Source organism: Protopterus annectens, chromosome 2.part0 (genome assembly GCF_019279795.1).
Source record: "Protopterus annectens isolate FY-2018-M chromosome 2.part0, PAN1.0, whole genome shotgun sequence".
NCBI classification, from domain to species: Eukaryota; Metazoa; Chordata; order Ceratodontiformes; family Protopteridae; genus Protopterus; species Protopterus annectens.
The window spans coordinates 1810683064-1810704189 of NC_056728.1; the positions used below are offsets into that span (position 1 = coordinate 1810683064).

Genomic DNA, 21126 nt, shown 5'->3' on the forward strand with positions numbered 1-21126 from the left:
AATGCAAAGGCATTTAATTAAGTTTCAGTTATTGTTGGTAAGTTGATACTAGAGGGCTCTGGACTGAGACTCTGGGATGTAAAGTCCTCAGGATGTCACTGATTATAACCCTGCTCTGGAGTTGACATATAGACATTCGGCGAATCAGTCATGAATCAGTAGTACACATTTGCTATAAGCTTTAAGAATGATTCCCCTCTTACATTGGGAGGCAATGGTGTCGATCTGGCCTAACTCATCTCTGGGTAACTTATATGACTAGCAGTTATTTGGCTATTAGGTCTGAAGAGCTCAAATGAAAGGCGTTAACTAGCTGGACCACAGCAAATTGGTCAGAGACAAAATAATCTACATACCATGTTACTCCAAACACTATAAATCTGACTTTCTTTCATAATTTTCCTGGCAGCCCAGCAACTAAGCTATGTATGTACACACACACACATTATTGGAAACATTATTTTCAATATAGTCTCTTCTTTCTCTGTAAAAGTTTACCTCTCCACAATTTAAATTATATTGTCTTTGAACAATAAGTCATTGTTATATGTTTTACATGTGGATCTTTTCTCCTCACCATACCATAGAAAATGGGCTCTTTTAGTTCTTTTAGCCTATCCTAGTTAACATATGAAATAAACAAATAAGCAAGCATTACAAAATTCTTCTAACAAGGCCTTTATTCTGTAGCTTTCCTTAGTGTTACTAAAACCCATGACCTGCATTCCCAAACTAGGTCACCTTTTGTTAGTCTCCACCCATCTTCTGACATAGTGGTTTAGGTTACAGCACAACAGTTTCCTGAGTGCTCCTCATCACATCTTTGTGGAATAAAGTTAAATCCCACATCATCCTCTCTTTAGAAACCGGTCATACACTTCATTCAATGCCATGGTGATACATACATTAAAGCATGCTTCATACTGTTGATAACGCAACCCTGCTTGAGTTCCACAAAAAAAAAGGCTTCACAAACTCTTGGATTAAAGACTTGAATGCCCATCAAATCACAAAAAAAGACATGCTGGAGGGATACATGTATTATTCAGTGCCTCTTTATCTCTGAATAATTTTCCATTACATATAAAACAGTGGGATATCTTTCTTTGTTTAAGGCAAACTTGACAACTGGATGGGTACCTGTAAATTAATCTCAGGCCTCACTTATTTTACTCTGCAGGAGGCAGGAGGTGCTCTAGAGATGGATGGGTGTTGGCCAGGTGATTATGGTCCACAGACTAACTCTGCCTTACAGACTGTACAAATATATGACTGTTGAGACTAGTCTTACACCTTCTATCTTTGACATCTGTAACTCATCCAGTTTCCTAATAACACACTGTGTGGGAAATACTCAGAGACAACAAGCTCAGATTTAACTATACATTCTCCCACATCTGTACTTACAATTTCATTATTCTTATGATATGATATTATGGACCTTAGAATTTCAGCAGGTGCCTATTTATACATTTAGCCTTACTGTTGGCAATGTGTTATATGAAACATATGCTGAGTCTTATAAGTATGTGAAGTAAATTAGTGTCTTCCATTCACTTTGCTGTGTCACTTAACATTTTATTTTTCTGCTTGTATTCATTTCATTTGTTTGTCATGTTGTTTAATTTCTATGCAATGAAAATGTTGTGTTTGATATTTCCCTGACTTTTGTAAAGAAACAGTCCAGCATTTTAAGCTTGTTTCTCTTTCTTTTTCATTTATTTTTAGGTGAATCTGCCTACCCGCAATGACACTTACATCAGTTTTTTGGTCTCCCAATTTTATGTGATATTATACATTTCAAGTGTCCCTCTTGATCATTACCACAACATATGCATACACAGCCTTTACTGTGCAACCTATGCATACACAGCCTTTACTGTGCAACCTATGCATACACAGCCTTTACTGTTGTGAGGTTTTTATGGCCCTCTCATGCTGACAAGGGAGATCTTTATCCTTATTAGACCTTCCACTGCTATAGATATAATACAGCCATGGCAGGATGATCCATATCACTTATGAGGGTCGATACTGAATTAATGGGATCCTGTATCAATGACCACCCCAAGCCACCCATGTGTTTGGATTGAGGCAGAGACATCAGAATCCCCCTGAGTGAAAACAAGCCACTGGCTGCTTCATCTTTCTGCTATGGCTCAACTTATTATTTTGATGAGTTTGTTCCTGAACATACATCACTGGCAGCATGGTCAGGTGACCAGTCTCTGTGCCACAAGCTGACCATATGTTTCATATTCCACAGTGTTCAGGCCTAGAGTTCGTCAATGAGCACTGACTCCAGAAAAGAAACATCAGACACTTCTTCCATCCATATGTCCAAGTTTTCCTTAAATGAATTAATATTCCTCAATAACTGTATGCATCTGAGTATTTTGTTACAGAAAACTGTAGAACCAGGACCAAACACGGCTTAAGGTTAAAAACAAATAATTTAATATAGGTAAGCGCTTTCAAGCCTTACAGGCACTTCATCAGACAAATAGCATTTAAAACTCCACTTGTATACCAAGTTAAATCAATTACACAGCCAATAAATGTCATAACTTCCTTTCCTTCAAAATTGGCTTTCAAGGCACATAACCATTCAAACCCGGAGGTTTATGTGCCTGCAACAATAAAATCCATCTAGTTTCACATTCCTCAATAATATTATTCACATCACCTTCCCGCTTACTTATTTCAACATTTTGTAAAACTAAAAACTCAAAAAAATGTTCTTTATGTGTTTGGATGTGCCTGTACAATGGACTGGTGATATCTTTATTTCTTATATACCCTATATGCTCCAGCATCCTCTCTTTCAGAGTCTTGCTAGTCTTGCCCACGTAAAAACTACTACATAAAACACAGTGGGCAAGACAGACTATATGCCTACTATGGCAATCTGAATAAAACTTTGGGGTAAACACATATTCTGAAGTTGGATGTCCAAACACCTTAACAATAGAAATATAGGGGCAAGCTGTTCCTCTTACAGGGAAAAGTGTCATATTTAGAAAACTGTGATCTTCTGTCCATGTTTTTATCTTTATTATAACATAATTGTTGTTTGAGTGACTTAGCATTCTTGAAACAGAATTGAGGTACGTCACCCACTACCTCATGTATCATCAGAAATAAGGACAGACCAATTCTCTCTACCTGTATCACATATCTTCCCTACATCACTTGTAAAAGTTATAGTAGGCCTAACATGTCTATTATACATATTATTCTTCTTTCTCTTATGTTTGGTTTTAGAGAAAAAGGGTTTTACTGTTCTATCTTTTGTGACTTGTACCAAATCCTTGTCACAATATCCTCTAACCCTCAATTCTTCTTTAAATGTTTCTAATGCTTCATTTAACTGTACTTCCTGTGTATGTAATATAAATATTCTAAGTGTTTGACTCTTTGTTATACTATAAAACACAAAACCTGGGTACATACTATTGCGAAGTAATAGTGTATTCCTTCTACATGGTTTTCTATACATTGATGTCTCTAACATGCCTCTGTCACCTTTATCCAAGTGCACATCCAAAGAATCTATACACTGAACATGAACATTCTTGGTAAATCTAAAAAAACTTGTGGTTGATTCAAAATACGTGATAAAACACTCCAAATCTAACAGAGTGCCCTCCCATACCAAAAAAATATCGTCCACAAAATGTCTAAAAAACCTCAGTTGTTTAGAAAAGACATGAGGTATATGGACATAGTCCTCTTTCCACTTAGCCATCACTAGCTTGGTGTAGCTACTGGCAAATGCTGGGCCCATAGCTATGCCACCCTTCTGTAGATACACCTGTTCAACAAACATGAAAACATTGTCCTCTAAAATAAGATCTAAAAGAGCACATATCAGAAAAATCTTGTCATGGCTATATGAACTATGTTTGTGTAAAAACACTAACCACATCAACTCCCTCTAAATTGTGAATCACAGTAAAGAGTGTGTTAACATCCAGCATAACCAGCAAGCAATTAGATATATCATACAATGAATTATACTCATATAAATCTGTGAGAAAATGTTGTGTGTCCCTTAAAACAGTATTAACTGTACTGACAACAGGTCTCAAATGGCGCTCAACAAAAATGGAAAGTGGCTCAGTGAGCCAGCCACTGCCTGAAACTATAGGTCACAAAGGTGGATCTATAGAATCCTTATGTATTTTAGGCACGCCAATAATCAGTGGTATCAAAGGGTATTCAACACTAAAATATTCATACATTTCCTCATCAACCAGTCTATTCCTCCAAAGATCATATAATTCATTTTTAACAAAATGTATCATCCTGTCCATGAAGCCTCCTTTCATTTTAGTGTCAACTAATTCATCTGATAACAGAAAGCATTTTTTCATCATATTTAATTCTATCAAAAATGACAATCCTGCCCCCCTTATCAGCTGGGCGTATCTGTATGTTAGGATTGTCTTTCAATGCATTCAGCACTTCCTGTTGTGCTACAGTCAAATTCACGAACTTGTTCCCAAAGTTTTCTTGCTTAACACAAAACAAATCTCGCTCACATTTATTCAAAAACAAGTCCACCGATGGCAAAAATTGTGGACAAATAACATTGGGTTTCTTGTAAACCTATGTATTTGTATCGCCATTGTCCTTGTATATTTGTCTAAGCATAGCATTTCTGATGAATAGTCTAAGTTGTAACATGGTTTCTATAAAATCTGCCCTCTTGGCTGGTATAAAAGTCAGCCCAAGATTCAATACACTGACCTGTGTTGACATTAATTGATGAGAGGACAAATTGAAGACTAAGTCAGTGTCCTCATGGGTTTCAACACCGGCTTCTTCACTGAACCCATCTTGAATGACTGCTTCCTTTTCCTCTTGTCGTTCCTTATGTCCATCTCCTTTATTGGGACAGGTAGCGTCGGAAAAGGGTTGACCCTATGTGTAGATGGTAACGGCATCTTCTTCCTCACTCATAACCTCTCGCTCTCGTTGGATCTGGAAGTGGCCTCAAAATCCAGAGACGTCAATGGCCTGACGTCATGCTGTGCTCCCTCTTGCTCACTGGTTGGTGGAACCTCAATATTCTCTCGTAGGTTGGGAGATATCCGTGCATCTCCTATGTTCTTAATTGTATTCCCCTCATTAAAACTGCGGGGCCAAATGAATATGTGCCCTTTTACAAAGTCATTAAAATCACGATTCAGCTTCTTACTCTTCACATTTTTCAATTTACTCTCGTATGCTGACACATTCATCAGAATTTCCTCTAGCCTGACCTTGTATGTGTCAGCCCCCGGTCTAGTGTTAACTTCTTTCAACAAATCATCCACTTCTTTGGAAAGTTTATCTTCTTCTTCTTTGAAGAAGATGATTAACAGTCGCATATAATTAAAGCATAATTCCATATTTACCTCTTGCCATTTCCGAAGTAACTCCAGAAAACTTGAACAATAAGTGGGCATTTTTAAGATCCGTAAGCCTCTTGGAATTATTTGAAAATTCAAGCTTCTAGGTGTAAGTGTTGCCATTGGTACCATGTCATATTATACAGTTTATTCTCAAATTCTCTTAGCTTACTGGTAAAGAACTCCTTTTCTGATACATCGATCATTTGTATAGGTTTGGATTCACCCAATTTCAGGGAAAATTGCAGCTTTTTATTAAACTGCATAAGCTGATGTAGTCTACTAGTCAAATCTTGCTTCCTGGCAGCCTCTGGTACATAATCCAGTTCCAGTTCTAGCCCTTCGGCCATCACTGCTGCAGCCCTTAAATATCAAATATACAAGAAATAAAAACAGTTCTGCAGCAGTAAAGCTTCTGGATAAAAAACTTTGTAATACACAAAGTAACTCGGAAAACTGTAGAACCAGGACCAAACATGGCTTCAGGTTAAAAACAAATAATTTAATATAGGTAAGCACCTTCATGTCTTACAGGCACTTCATCAGACAAATAACAACATTTAAAACTCCACTTGTATACCAAGTTAAATCAATTACACAGCCAATTAATGACATAACTTCCTTTCCTTATAAATTGGCTTTAAAGGCACATAACCATTCAAACCCAGAGGTTTATGTGCCTGCAACAATAAAATCCATCTAGTTTCACATTTCACAATAATATTATTCACATCACCTCCCCTCTTACTTATTTACTTATATGTGTTTACCCCAAAGTTTTATTCAGATTGCCGTAGTAGGCATTTAGTCTATCTTGCCCACTGTATTTTATGTAGTAGTTTTTACTTGGGCAAGACTAGCAGGACTCTGAAAAAGAGGATGCTGGAGCATATAGGGTATATAAGAAATAAAGATATCACCAGTCCATTGTACAGGCACATCCAAACACATAAAGAACATTCTTTTTTGAGTTTTTAGTTTTACAAAATGTTGAAATAAGTAAGAGGGGAGGTGATGTGAATAATATTATTGAGAAATGTGAAACTAGATGGATTTTATTGTTGCAGGCACATAAACCTCTGGGTATTTTATTTATCTTGTCATGAAATTTTCTGTTATGTCTTTTCTGCACAATTATTAATAGATTCCTTCTGAAAATTAACCTTACCCAATAGGGCTAACCTGATCAGCTAAATATAAATAAACAAACAAATAGACAGATAAAAATCAGCATTTCTAACTTTCTGAACATTTTAAGAAATGCAAGTTATTTGACATATATTTATTGTCTGATCACATTTTATAAATTCACTACCTGTATTATTCCATGGATTATCCCTGGACTGTCTGTCAGTACATGATATCTTAAAATAATTCAGTTTCTATCTTCAGCAAATAGTGTCTCTACAATAAACATCAGTCATCTCACCACATTATCAACTAATTAGGAAAGGCAGTTATCTGAAATACATATCTAATGTAAATGAAATATATTTCAGTTCAGGTGATCACAGACTCGTAATATACCAGCACCATGCATGCACTGAAGTTCCCAAACCTCCGTTTATTAATAAAAATTAAAAAAAATGTAAAAACCATTTACTTTACAACAAGTTAAGCACTTTCATCTACTCTATGTAGACTTCATCAGAACAATGCATTGTAACCACAACAAGTTTAAATATAAGCATCAACCAATCACCTGGTAGTGAATTAAATTAGTTAATCAAAATTTAAAGTGCACAGTGCTTAATTTCCTTGTCGATCACCTTTTGGTGAAAATCATAACAATTCTGTTGAAATATAACATCCATATACATATATATATACCATTCTCATAGCATCTTACAGTTTCTTTGTACTAATATATAAATATAATTATATAAAATTTTATAAAGTTCTACAAAATTATGTCGAATTGTCCTAACAGTTCCATTTCACAATACAAGTGCTGCAGTATTGTCCTGACTAACCACCGTTATCCAATACGGGCTTGATGGATATGGTATCATTAAGCCCAGGGTGTACTGAGGCATTAAGCTTGATCTGTCACCTAACTTCCTTCTCACCCAACTTGTGCTTAATGCTTCCCCCTCTGGGATTCCCTTTTAAACATTCTAGTATACCAACATTAAAGGTATCACAGTATTTATTCCCATCTAAGTGCCTCCATAGTGCATTTTTTGTATCCTGTTTCTTAATTCTATAACAATGGTCGTAAATTCTATTTCTAAGACAGCTGTCAGTCTTACCCATATAGAAACAGGGGCATTTGGTGCACTTTGCCAAATATACTATGTGGAAGTCCTACAATTCCCTTTTTGGAAATTAACTACACTTCTAATTAAATCTTCCAGTTATAAGGAAGAAACCTTTATAATTAGATGGCACTGGTTACATTTTCCACATTTGGTGGTGCCTGCAGCCTTATAATTGAAATTATTACTTATAAATTTCCTTTCTAATTCCATTTTCAAGTTACTTCCATTCTTAGATACAAATTTGGGTGCATCACCCACCATCCTAAATACACTGTTGTCAGTTTTCAAAATATTCCACTTGTTTACTATTATTTTCTTAATATCATTGACTTGGGGGGTGTATTGTAGTATACATGCTCTGGTAAATTCATTTAAGTCCTGGTCTTCCTTATTCATACTTCCTTCTACTATTCTATTTATACCCATCCCTATGATGGGCTTGTATTTTTCCCCCCATTCCTTCTTTACATATTCCTTAACATCCACAATCATCCCTATAGGGTATCCTCTGTTTTTAAACATATTTCCTATAACATCCAATTCAACGACCATATCGACGAATTCCGAGGTCATTCTAGCAGCCTTTATACACTGCCCTTTTATAATGCTCCTTTTCTGACTACTAGGATGGCAACTTGAATACTGTAAATAGGCATTACTAAAGGTGTCCTTCCTATAAATATTGGATTTGAATCTGCCTTTTTCGACAGTTGTACGAGTGTCTAGAGAGGGTATAGACTTCTTATCAACATTAAAAATGAATTTTAAATAGTCACATCTAGTGTTTAAATATTCTTTAAAGTCATTGAGCTTACTCTCATTACCTTTCCAAATCAAAAAAATATCGTTCAAAAACCTCAGGTAACATAAACTGTTATCATTCCACTTTGTTTGTAATATGTATTCATTTTCCCGATCCAATAAAAATAAATTGGCATACATGGAGGCACAAGCTGTCCCCATAGCTACCCCTTTACTCTGCCTATAGTATTCACCTTCAAATAACATGTAGTTGTGGGTCAATACTACTTCCATAAATTCCATAATTAGGGATATTTTGTCCCACGTCAAAGTACCGTATTTTTCAATACTACTGTTAAATCTGTTCAACCCTTCCTCTTGGGGTATACTCGAAAAATGATCTACCACATCTATAGTCACTAGTAATATATCAGATGTGGCAAGTCCTGGTACTAATCTTCTTAAGAAATCCCATGAGTCGATGATGTATTACGTAGTATATTTGGCAAAGTGCACCAAATGCCCCTGTTTCTATATGGGTAAGACTGATAGATGTCTTAGAAATAGAATTTATGACCATTGTTATAGAATTAGGAAACAGGATACAAAAAATGCACTATGGAGGCACTTAGATGGGAATAAATACTGTGATACCTTTAATTTTGGTATACTAGAATGTGTAAAAGGGAATCCCAGAGGGAGAAGCATTAAGCACAAGTTGGTTGAGAAGGAAGTTAGGTGGCAGATCAAGCTTAATGCCTCAGTACACCCTGTGCTTAATGATACCATATCCATCAATCCCGTATTGGATAACAGTGGTTAGTCAGGACAATACTGCAGCACTTGTATTGTGAAATGGAACTGTTGGGACAATTCTACATAATTTTGTACAAATTTATAAAATTTTATATAATTATATTTATATGTTAGTACAAAGAAACTGTAATATGCTATGAGAATGGTATATATATGTATATGGATGTTATATTTCAACAGAATTGCTATGTTTTTCACCAAAAGGCGATCGACAAGGAAATTAAGCACTGTGCACTTTAAATTTTGATTAATTTATTTAATTCACTAGCAGGTGATTGGTTGATGCTTATATTTAAACTTGTTGTGGTTACAATGCATTGTTCTGATGAAGTCTACATAGAGTAGATGAAAGCACTTAACTTGTTGTAAAATAAATGGCTTTTACATTTTTTTAAATTTTTATTAATAAACGGAGGTTTTGGAACTTCAGTACGTGCACGGTGCTGGTATATTCCGAGCCTGTGAGCAGAGTTGGAGATATTTTGTTATTTGGTTGACTGTTCCGGGCATATTCAGTATTCAGTTCAGGTGATGTCAGGTGCATTTTATTAGTTTTGATGTTTATTTATCTTCTCTGTAAAACAAGGTACATATTTTAATCTACAGCATTCATTTAATGTAAAACATGTCTGGGATTTGGTTGTGGATTAACATCTTTTTAGCAGTGTGCAGCTTTATTTGTACTATCCAGTAGTATATCCATGAAGCTAACTGCTAAATGTTACAATCAGCAGTGAAACACAGAACAATTAGTAGAACTAGTTACCATCAGATTCAGACATCTGGAGTGCAGCAGGTTCTGCACAGGATGGAAACATTGCACTGATCCAGCGCTGCTTTTCACTTCTGTAGAATAAGGAAAAAAAACAGAATTGCTGTAGAAAGTGACATTGTAAAATATAATTACAAACTTAAAACAGTGTGTGAGAATTCTTACTTTGTGAAGATTTTGTGTAGTGTTTCTGAATTACCTGTTTCTAAAAAGTTCTGGAATATACTTGGATTTTTATAAAGGAATACTTTCTGCAGGCTACATGTATTACTGAATCATATACAACAGATCTGGTAATTATATAGTTTCACTTGGTTAACATAACTCTTATAGCAGCAACTACAGGGAAATAATCAGACGTAGTCATCCTGTCCCTAAATCGCATGACAAACAAATCAGTTGTCTTGCATTATCCTCCAATTACCTATGCTTAAACTGTCATTATAAATGTGGCTACTGTCTTACACCATCCATCTCACTTATGCCTAAACTTCCATTGTAAATGTGGCTACTGTCTTACACCATCCACCTCACTTACGCCTAAACTGTCATTATAAATGTGGCTACTGTCTTACACCATCCACCTCACTTATGCCTAAGTTTCCATTATAAACATGGCTACTGTCTTAGACTATCCACCTCACTTATGCCTGTTTCCATTATAAAAGTGGCTACTGTCTTTCACCATCCACTTCACTTATGCTTAATTTTCCACTATAAACATGGCTACTATCTTGCACCATCCACCTAATTTATGTTTAATTTTCCATTATAAATGTGGATTCTGTCTTTCACCATCCACCTCACCTATGCTTAAGTTTCCATTATAAACTTGGCTACTGTCTTACACCATCCATCTCTCTTATGCTTATGTTTCCATTATAAACATGGCCACTGTCTTGCACTATATTCCCATCATCCAAGTTTCCACTATAAAAATGGTTGATACCTTATACTCCCCTCCCTTCGCATATGCTTACATTTCCAATATAAACATGGCTACTGCTTCATTTTCCAGTCATGTGTGATTTTATTACCAAACATTTCCTAAGGGATATAGGATATCCTGATGATCATCAGAAATAGTGGCAAAACACCAGTATGGAAATATGCCCATAAATGCTGCAACCTCATATAGATATGCTCTGAGGTTGTTTCCCCATATGATAAATTACATATAGCTGAAAAGTTCCTGTTTGTGTTTTATTGCAGAAGATATGGTTTTTATGCAGTCAGAGTATTCACACAACTCGCTTTGACTAGCTCAGTTTTGAAGAAGAGAGCTGTGATGAAACATGATACTTCCCCCTATGGTCATTCACATGTCGGACATAGAACTCTACAAAGAGTTTCAGTTAATGCTATTTATAGGTTCATAGGTTCATAAGGTATTACTAGGCTAACTGCATAGGAGGCATCACAAGCCTAGCCAGTATAACCTGATTTTACCCAATATGTGACCTCTAGGGGCAAGAAGATGGCATAGGTTTGTGCACATCCCTTGAGTATTTTACAGATTGCCCCTGTCCATAAGGGACATAGGCACTAACCTGGGTGTGAATTTATGACTCCCCATCCATTGATTCAAATTGCATTTGAAGAGGGTTAGGGAAGAACTCTGTTTACAGTAAATAAGAAGCCTGTTCCACAGAAGGGGCAATCTCTGAGACATATATCTGTCTCTCCAGCATGTTTTTTTTTTTTACTAGGTTCAGATCCCTGGATTAGGTGGCCATCATGTTTGTTTTGTGGATGTGTAGCAGCTCCATCAGGGCTGTATTTGTGAGAACCTTGTAGATTAGACATAGGTGACCCATTAATAGTTGGTGGAGACAGAGTAAAGGGATAGAACTTTTAGTCTATCCACATAAGACATATTGTTAATATCCTGTTTTTTTTTTTTTTTTTTTGTGAGGAACCTCTGGGGTCACTCCAGCTATTGTAAGTGCCTAGTCGAGTACATGGTAAAGGGTGCATTGTACTTGATTATTGGTCTATTGAGGACTGATTACAGTGGGACTATAACTTCCTTGGATCCGGACAACATACCTTTATTTATAAGCTGTGCCACATAGAATGACTTCCTCACCACTGTGGGCACATGGTGGTTAAATTTCAGGTTACTGTCTGTGTACCTAGATATGTCACTTCTGAGTCTACTCTTAGGGATGTGGTATTAATGTTGCAATTTTCAGGGATCCTTGGCTCTCCAAATCATACAATAATGTATTTTTTTCACATTTAGTTTTAGGCCATGGCTCTGGCACCAATTATATGTCTAATTTACACCCTTCTGAAGGATATCTACATTGTTGGAGGATTCAAATACCCCCCCCCCCCGCAGCTTGCATTTATTGGCAAACTTTGACATCCAGAGGCTTTCCATATTAGCCTTAACTTCAGATAATTATATTCTGAACAATGGGAGTGGTCCCAACACTGAGCCCTGCGGCACCACTAGTAACTGGCCTCATGCTAAACTTGGATTCACCCACTTTAACCACATGTGCCCTGTCCATGAGCCAACTGACTATCCATCTGGTGATGTAGGGATTTATGCCCAGCTTTGTGAGTTTATTTATAATACCCGAGTATTGGAATGGGTAAAATGCCTAGGTGGTATTCACTGTTTTACCCTAATCTATGGCCCTAGTGACTTTTTCAAAAAAGTCCACCAAATTTAGTAGGCATGACCTGCCCTTCACAAAGCCGAGCTGGGTTGGGTCCAGTGTTTGGAGGTTTCCTATGTCATTATTTATCAGGTCCATGATTATTCTTTTCATGTCCTTACATATAAGATGAGTCAAACCTATGGGTCTGTAATTACCCGTTGTGTTGTTGTCCTCCACTCTACTGGGACAAATCATTTTGGAGGTTGTGGTTAAACAGAGATCTCAGTGGACCTGATAGGTCCTAATTCAAGCTGTTTAAGAGGCAAACTGCTATATTGATAGGCCCCAATGAAGCCATGTGTTTAGCTTTAGAGAGTGCAGTGGCAGCCTATTCTTTAGTGATAATTGGAGGGTGAAGATGGGGATATTTCTTGGGGGAGAACTGGGGGTGATGGGAAGGTAAAATTTGAGATGAATTTATCAGGCAGCAGATTTGCTGTATCTTCTGGCTGAGTATAGGTGATGCCTTCCACAACTAATTCTGCATATTGTTCGGTGTTGCTCTTAAGACTGTGGACATAACTAAAAAATGCCTCATGGTTATCATTTGCTTTGGAGGCTATTTTTGCCTCAAAGTTTGTTTTTAGAGTCTTGACTAGTTCACTGCTTCACTTGTTTAGATTAATGAGGGACTTTTTTGCTCTGTTGTGTGCATTCCTTCTTACTTCACAACAGGATTTTCTTGCTTTTGTTGTATAGCCTATTAATACCATGGGGTCTACCAGGGTGGCTTGTTTTTGGGATTTGACCTGGGCTTATTTTGGTTAGGTAGTGCCATTTCTATGCAGTTGTTTATATGGTCATACAGGGCTTTTGTGCAAGCCTCTGCATAGCCTTCTGCATTTTTTAGGTTGGGGAGAGCTTGGAAAGTAGCTATGACATCACTGAATGAGAAACAGTTTGCATTAAAGTTTTTGGAATTAGGCAGGGGTTGGATTCTAATTTTACCTTTATTTCAAGAGAGATTGCTTTGTAATCTGATCTTACCAGTGAAGACATCACACTTGGGAGTCGGGGGTGCAGCACTCACCCACATTTGTGAGTACCAGATCTACAATATTTGCATCCCCAGTAAAGGTGTGGACTAGCTGCTCTAAGGCATTTGCATTTACAAAGTCAAGAAATCTTTGGGCCTTCATGTTTGCGGCCATGTATGCCTCCAAGTTAATGGAGGGGTAGTTAAAATCACCTATGAGAATGGTACTGGGTTGGATGGCGAGTGATTATAGTAACTTCATTTATGATGCATGGGTTTCCTGGTTCATGGTGGGAGACCTGTAGCTAGCAAGAATATGGCAATGGATTTTTCCTGTGGTTAGTTGGACACGGACTAACTTAAGCATGTCATATTGTTTGATCAGCCTTGAGGTGTGCTTATCTTTTACATAGCTAGATACACCTCCACCTTTTGTCCTTTCATATTCAGTGGCTGGTCAGAATGTATGAAAGGTGTTATAGCCATGCACAGCCAGAGTGCATTTCATGGTTTTGAACCATGTTTCAGTTACTGTACAGACATCAGCATTCTCCAGGGTAAGGAGTGCTTGTAGGGAGTGCAGTTTCTTGTTGAGACTCCTATCACTGAGCAGTAACACCTTTAGCTTGTCCTTTATAGTTTTTGCTATGTTGGAAGGTTTGTCTGGCAATACATAAAAAGGCAAAAGGCACTATAGGGGTGGAAAATGTTTTGGCCAGTATCAGAAAGCTTAGTGGTGACAGGTGAAGACCTTCCGTGACAAAGCAGTGTGGCCTGTCAACCATGTCCTCCCAGGCTGACAAGTACTGGACCTCTTTAGAATGACACCTGCTTGTTGCTGTTTGTGTCTGTATGTGAGAATCTGGCCTCCAGTGTCAATGTGTAACTATATCCCTCACATACTGTATTAGTCTGTTTGAGAATTAAGTGGTTGTCAGTGTACATAAGGCAATTGCTACATTGGCTCAGGATGCCCATGTCCACCAAGCTAGATGCAAAAATAGCAGGAAAGTGCCTATCTGTAGTTGCAGGTCCTAATGTGTAGTTTTTAAGGGATAGGAGTGAGGGTGTTTGTAACTGGATAAGGGATGGGTGCTTACTTTGGTGTAATCTACCGCTAACCTATCCAGCGAAGTTGTCCAGTGCCCAAACCAGATGTTCTATGAGTAGTAGTAATCCTAGGTGCAGTAATAATGTAATGTAAACCTAAGTAGTTCTAACTAAATGCATTTATGCTGCTCAATGTGGAAACCAGCTGGCCTAGGAGTAGTGTAGAACTAAAGTAAAGCTTCTAGGTAGTTTTTATAGTGAAATTTCAACTTCTGGTGACTGTATATATACAAGGCATTAGTAACCACCACTGCACAAATGTGAGGAAAAAGGCATATTTTACACTTAATATGCCCTAAGGCCAATCGGGTAAGCATACAGTAAGCTTTATACGAGCAATTTCCAGCTCAGATAGGTGAAATCAGCCCTCTCCTGCCACAAGAGTGCAGACTTTGACCTTATTAATGTAAAATGACTGGTTTGGAGCCGAAGTGTTAAGGAACCGCAAAAAGGTGCTTAATACTAGCTGAAAATCACTGGACAATGTATTTAAGTGTGGAACAGCAGCCTTTACAACACTTAGAAAATGCAACTTTTAAACTTTAAAGAAGTGCAGAAAACAATAAATAGCACAGAAATCTTTCACAGTATAATGGAAACAATTAAAGCAAGTGCAAAATGATACTAATTTCATTTGTCTTGCCAAGGATTGCTTCAGATGTTTGCAAAATCTCTCCTAAGTCCTGGCATTGTTACCAAAATAAGACCAACTCTGGATAAATGAGCCAAGACTTGCTCAAATGTGAGGCTTGTATATGAGCAGAAAAAAGCAAGTTTTGTACTAACTATGCCCTAAGGCTGATCAGGTAAGCACACAATAAGCTTTTTACCAGCAATTCCTAGCTCATATATAGGTGAGATCAGCTCTCTCCTGCCACAAGATTTCAGTCTTTGACCTACTTAATATAAAACAACTGGTTTGGAGCACAAGTGTTAAGGAACCACAAACAGATGCCTAATATTAGCTAAAATTCTTCAGATACAATGTATTTAAATGCAGGACAGCAACCCTTACTGTACATTGAAAATGCAACTTTTAAAATTTAAAATGCAGAAAACAATAAACAGCACAGTCACATTTCACAGTATAATGAAAACAATTAAAACACGTGCAAAATGATACTTAATTTCATTTCTTTCCAAGGATAGCTTCAGATGTTTGCAAAATCTCTCAAAGTTTCTGGCATCATCGCCAAATAATGACTAGCTCTTGACAAATGAGCTTTGTTTATTGTGTAGCAGAAGTGCTCCCATCACACCAATCAAGCCTTAATGGTCACACTAAATTCTAGAGACAGTGATATATAGCTTTAAGTAACCAACAGTAATCCAGTCAGTAAACAGATCAGTACAAAACACTTCTAACTAGGCCCCTAATCATTAAAGTAGTTTTCCCTCTCACTGAAACTATTCCTGACCGAGAGGCCTGTTAGGCACATTTAACAAGGCAGATTAATTTAAAGAAACAAAATATTTGCTTACAAAAAGTCAAATAATTTACTTTCAAAAAGCCAGAGATTAACCAGGTGCAAAACAGTTCATAATTTTCTATTGTGGAAATAATCAACAGCTAGATTTCTTTGTTTAGTGTTTATCAGAAGTGCCACACAGCAGCAAGGAGTCATTCCCCCAAATTTATTCTTTGCTCTTTTGCCTCAGACATTGACAAGACTTCATCAGCTAAAAGTATAAACTCAAATATACTTTAAATACCCATGAAGGCAGATTATATCAGCATCTCACTGCACATTTAAAGAGAAACATTCACAATTACTCTAAAATACATATAGTAACATACATTAAAAAAAATCAATTATAAACTATTCAATTAGACAAAAGAAAGTAAATAACTAACAATAACTGTTGAATTTATCTAAGTTCTGCTTTCAATTTTAAAATACATCCAGTGGATGCCATCTCATTCAGCCGAGGCCAACTTACTGCTCTCAAATGTAAAATCAGTACAACTCCCTTTGCTCAAGAAAAAGCTGCCATGATCCATCCCTAGGGTTAGGTTTAACTTGTTCAATTACCACAAACTTAAATTGATGCTCATGGAAATCCAGTAAGTGCTGAAATACGACATTGTTTGTTTTTCTAATTTAATTCATAAATGTGTTCATATATACAATTTTTTAATTTGCGTTTTGTCTTTCTGACATAAAATACCAGGCAGCATTGACACAATGCCCCATATACTACACCTAAGCTGTTACAATTGTACTTCCCTTTAATTAAACTGGTAGCTATTAATATCGAAGAGTTCCCCAGTATTGCTATAGGGAAAAATGTATAACACCTGCATTTGGACATCTGCCAAAGCTTCTTGTCTTTAAAATTGTGTGGGCAAAGTGGCCCCTCCATAAGATTCTTCAGATTATTACCCCTCTTATATATACAACCACCGGCTTAGAACCTATTTTGTTCCTTACCACACGGTCGTCCATAAGCACAGATCAATTTTTATAAATAACATCCCGTGCCTGTTTAAAGTCCACAGTAATTTTCGTAATAAAGGCCAACCTAAAAATTAACATCAGCATTTTGTTGTACAGTCAAATTACTTTCATTGACCACATTAGTATGCTCAATAAAACTGTGAAAATCATCAGCTTCCAAGCTCATTAAAACAGGAACATAGACTCCCCTCCCCTGCTTATTTATTACTTCCATTTTAATCTCCCCCATGAATTCTTTAGGATAGTCTCTTTTATAAAAACATTGATTCCAATAAGGCACATTCAGTCATAAAATCATCAAATAATGATACCATCCTGGTAGCCATGACAAATTGTCCTTTGACAACTGCTTTCATTTGGGACAAGGGGTGTGAAGTATCAAAATGCAAGAATGAATTAGAGTACGTGGGTTTCCTGTAAATGATAGAAATATATCTACCATTACCCACATCTTTTACCAAATTTACATCCATATAACTAATACATTCCTCATTTAACACGTGTAAATTTCAAAAACTCGGCAGTATTATTAATATTTTCCAAGAATAATTCAACATTACTCTTTCCACCCTTCCAAATGATGAACAAATTATCCCGGTATCCCAAATACAATGCATAATTCTGGAAAAGAGCATGTTAAAAACAAAGACCTATGTTCCCATTCACACACAACAATATTAGTGTATAGGGGGCCGCATGCTGCCCCATTGCTACACCTCTTTGTTGTAGAAATATTCCTTCATCAAAAAAGATGTAATTGTTAGTCAATACTAATTCCATCGTTTCTGCATATAAATTGATGTCATTTTGCAATAAGCAAATATTCTTCAAACCAATTCAAACCCACATCATGGGGTATAGATGAAAACAGATCCTTGACATCAATAGTTAATTACATTTGCCAAGAAAGTCCCATGAATCAATGCATAAATGGTGTTCATTTTTCAAGAGGTCCTTTAATTTTATATCTAAGAATTTGGCAAAGGTAGAAGTAATAGAATTGCGAGCGTCCACTATGGGATGCATGGGGGGGGGGGGGTCCATTAGGTCCTTATGTAGTTTGGGCAAACCAAACATGGTCTTTATAACTGGAAAGTTCACGTTCAAGTATTTAAAATCAGATAAAGAAGTACATGATTCCAAAAGCACATCACTTAATTGTGTTGAAATCCTAGCATATGCAATGTTAAGTTCATTTACAGAAACTTGGTTATAGGCATCACTAAAAAGAATAGAATACATCCTATTAACATACTCATGCAAGTCCATAATTACAACCCCCCCCCCCCCTTATCAGGCTGCATAATCTGTATTTTCATTTGCCGCAAGTCCCTAAGCAATTCCCCTTCTTCATAACTTAAACTGCTAACTACATTTTTTCTGCCTCTTGTCACATACCTTAAATCAACTTCACATAATTTTTCAAACAGCAAAAGGGTGGGATGTAATGGAGGTTTGCATTCACTAGACACCTAAAGTTCATTTCTGCCATGTCCACAATTGTTATTCAACATAATTTTAAAGTTCATCTTCCTAACAAACAGTTTTAAATCCAACAAAACACTAGCAATGTCCATTCTTGCTCCTGGTACAAATGTAAACCCCCTTGCAAACAGGGTAGCCACATTAGAATCAAAGGCATGAGAACTGTAGTTAAAAACTTTGAAATCCCCAGTATTATTCACTCTAATATTTGGCATGTTAGAAAATGTCTGTGTATTTACAGTACTCACAGCCTCTGTTGAAAATTCTGACTCCACTGTTGTTCTAAGGTGGAAATCAGTGTTGTCGACAGGCCAGGAAGTTCCAGTGACTGTTCTGATTTTTTCTAAGGGCAGCCATAACTCAGTACTCTCTTTATCTGAACTCATGACCTCTGGTAAGAGTTCTTATTCCATCTGTTGTTCTGAGGTAGAAAAGAGGGTTGTTGATAAGCTGAGACATTCTGATAACTGTTCTGGTACTTCTGAGGATGGCCATGATTCAGTTCTCTCTCCTTTATCCTTTCTGACCACTGAAGCATTGGTTGGTCTAAATGAGCGTTCACTTCCTGTTCAGCCCCTTCATCCATATTCATGAATTTGGTACCTGCATGTTCATTGGCCAATAATTCAGACTGATTCCCCCATGACTGAAAGGATAAAGTTTGTAAAGTGCTGTATTGGTACCAGCATTGTAATGGGGATCAGGGGTAGGAGATACCCTAAACAATCAGGGCCTAATACATACCTGTTGTAATGGCAATAATGTATTACTGGGATAGGGGGAACTATGGCAGGGTAGATAGGGTAGGAACAGATACAAGGACTGTGGTCTGTGTGTGTGTGTGTGTGTGTGTGTGTGTGTGTGTGTGTGTGTGTGTGTGTGTGTGTGTGTGTGTGCATGTGTGTGTGAGTGTATGCATGTGTATGTGAGTGCATGCGTGTGTGTGTGTGTGTGTGTGTGTGTGTGTGTGTGTGTGTGTGTGTGTGTGTGTGTGTGTGTGTGTAAGGAAGTGACTTACAGGAATGCTACTGGCTATCATACATCTGAATAACACATGAGTAAGTTGTGGTGGAAGGTCCTTTTAAGCATGAGCTAAATGGCTCATGCTAGGAACTTTAATGAATTTTCGGGATAGTGTTTTTATTACTGATGTTATAATAGCGCTATGCATCTGATTTGACAGTTTTTATATTTGTTACTTTGAAGAGAACTTACTACTATACTACTGTTTTAAACTAATTCTTATAACTGTATAGACCTTCATTTAATCCTACCAGCAAATTAGCATATCTCTCAACTATATTGGTATTTCTGATATAACATTCAACACTTGGATATTTTGATATACAGGCTATATATGATATATTATATGACCCAATAATGTGGCGCATAAGGAAATTAAAGCAAATGCAATGTATGGGTGTCAGTCTGTATTTGTAAAAGTTGTACTTTGTAGCAATAACTTAAATAAGATAAATTTCACTATTTAGAGAAATATTTTTTTTAAATTGTAAAGTTATATCAGTAGCTTGAGACATGCAGACATATTCATATTAACCTTTGTATGTAATTTCATAAGTGGTTATATTTGAGGGTGTTAATATAGTTTCATTTACAGTAAATACCACTTTTATTCTGAAAAATACAACAATGTTTAATTAGTATTCAAAAGCTTGCAAGATGATTGAACAACCCAATCTGTGTGTCCATTTTAAAAAGAACGTATCCCAATAGAAACAAACCTGGCCACTAAAATTTTCTTGAGCTGCTGGCTTTATATTGCAATATCCTCATTGTGGATAAACTAATTTATTATACATGGCAAGAGAAAAAATATCAGAGTAAAAATATGACAAATATCATGGATGTTCAGCAGAAACCTGCACAGTTGAGAGATATGCTTACTGACAATACAGTTGGTTGTAATGCCAGTAACCCTACCTGTTAAATGGCCACACCTTTACAGAACATCCTTGATTATCCTCATATTTTTGTACTATCCCTCCTACAAGGTAACTGTTTGAAATGTTGGGATCCAGATGAGTGAGTTCTGAAATACAGAGTCTGAACGGCCAATAAAATGGAGTTGTACATACCAAGACCAAGATGGCCATTTTGTAGAATATTCTCTTTTCCCTGAGTTATGGCAATCTTGGAGTTGGTATATATAAGTTTGGGGGTATGAGGGTCCTGTCCTTTACATCAAGGATGCAAGGGGGACTTGCCACCCTGCAAAAAATAAGTTTAAAGCCAAAGACCAATGTTCAAGAATTATGGTCTCTTGCAATTTCTGTCTTCTTTTTTCAGCCTGTTGATACTCAGTATTATGGGTGCCAATACTTCAACAGGGAACCCTCATAAAATTGTTTTCTACACACATTAAAAAAGCAGTGTACTGTGAAGCCACAGAGCATGCACAGTATGTATCTTGGATGCTC

The 21126-nt window shown here is 36.8% G+C and overlaps 1 protein-coding gene across 1 annotated transcript in view; it reads right to left on the reverse strand.

The window, feature by feature from the left end:
* The window catches only part of LOC122793639 (rho guanine nucleotide exchange factor 19-like), a 1093308-nt gene that overhangs the window by 13865 nt on the left and 1058317 nt on the right, over positions 1-21126 (reverse strand). Inside the window, exon 14 of the mRNA XM_044061848.1 lies at positions 9981-10060. Within this exon, the coding sequence (XP_043917783.1) occupies positions 9981-10060 (80 nt within the window). The remainder of the gene's footprint in view (positions 1-9980; positions 10061-21126) is intronic.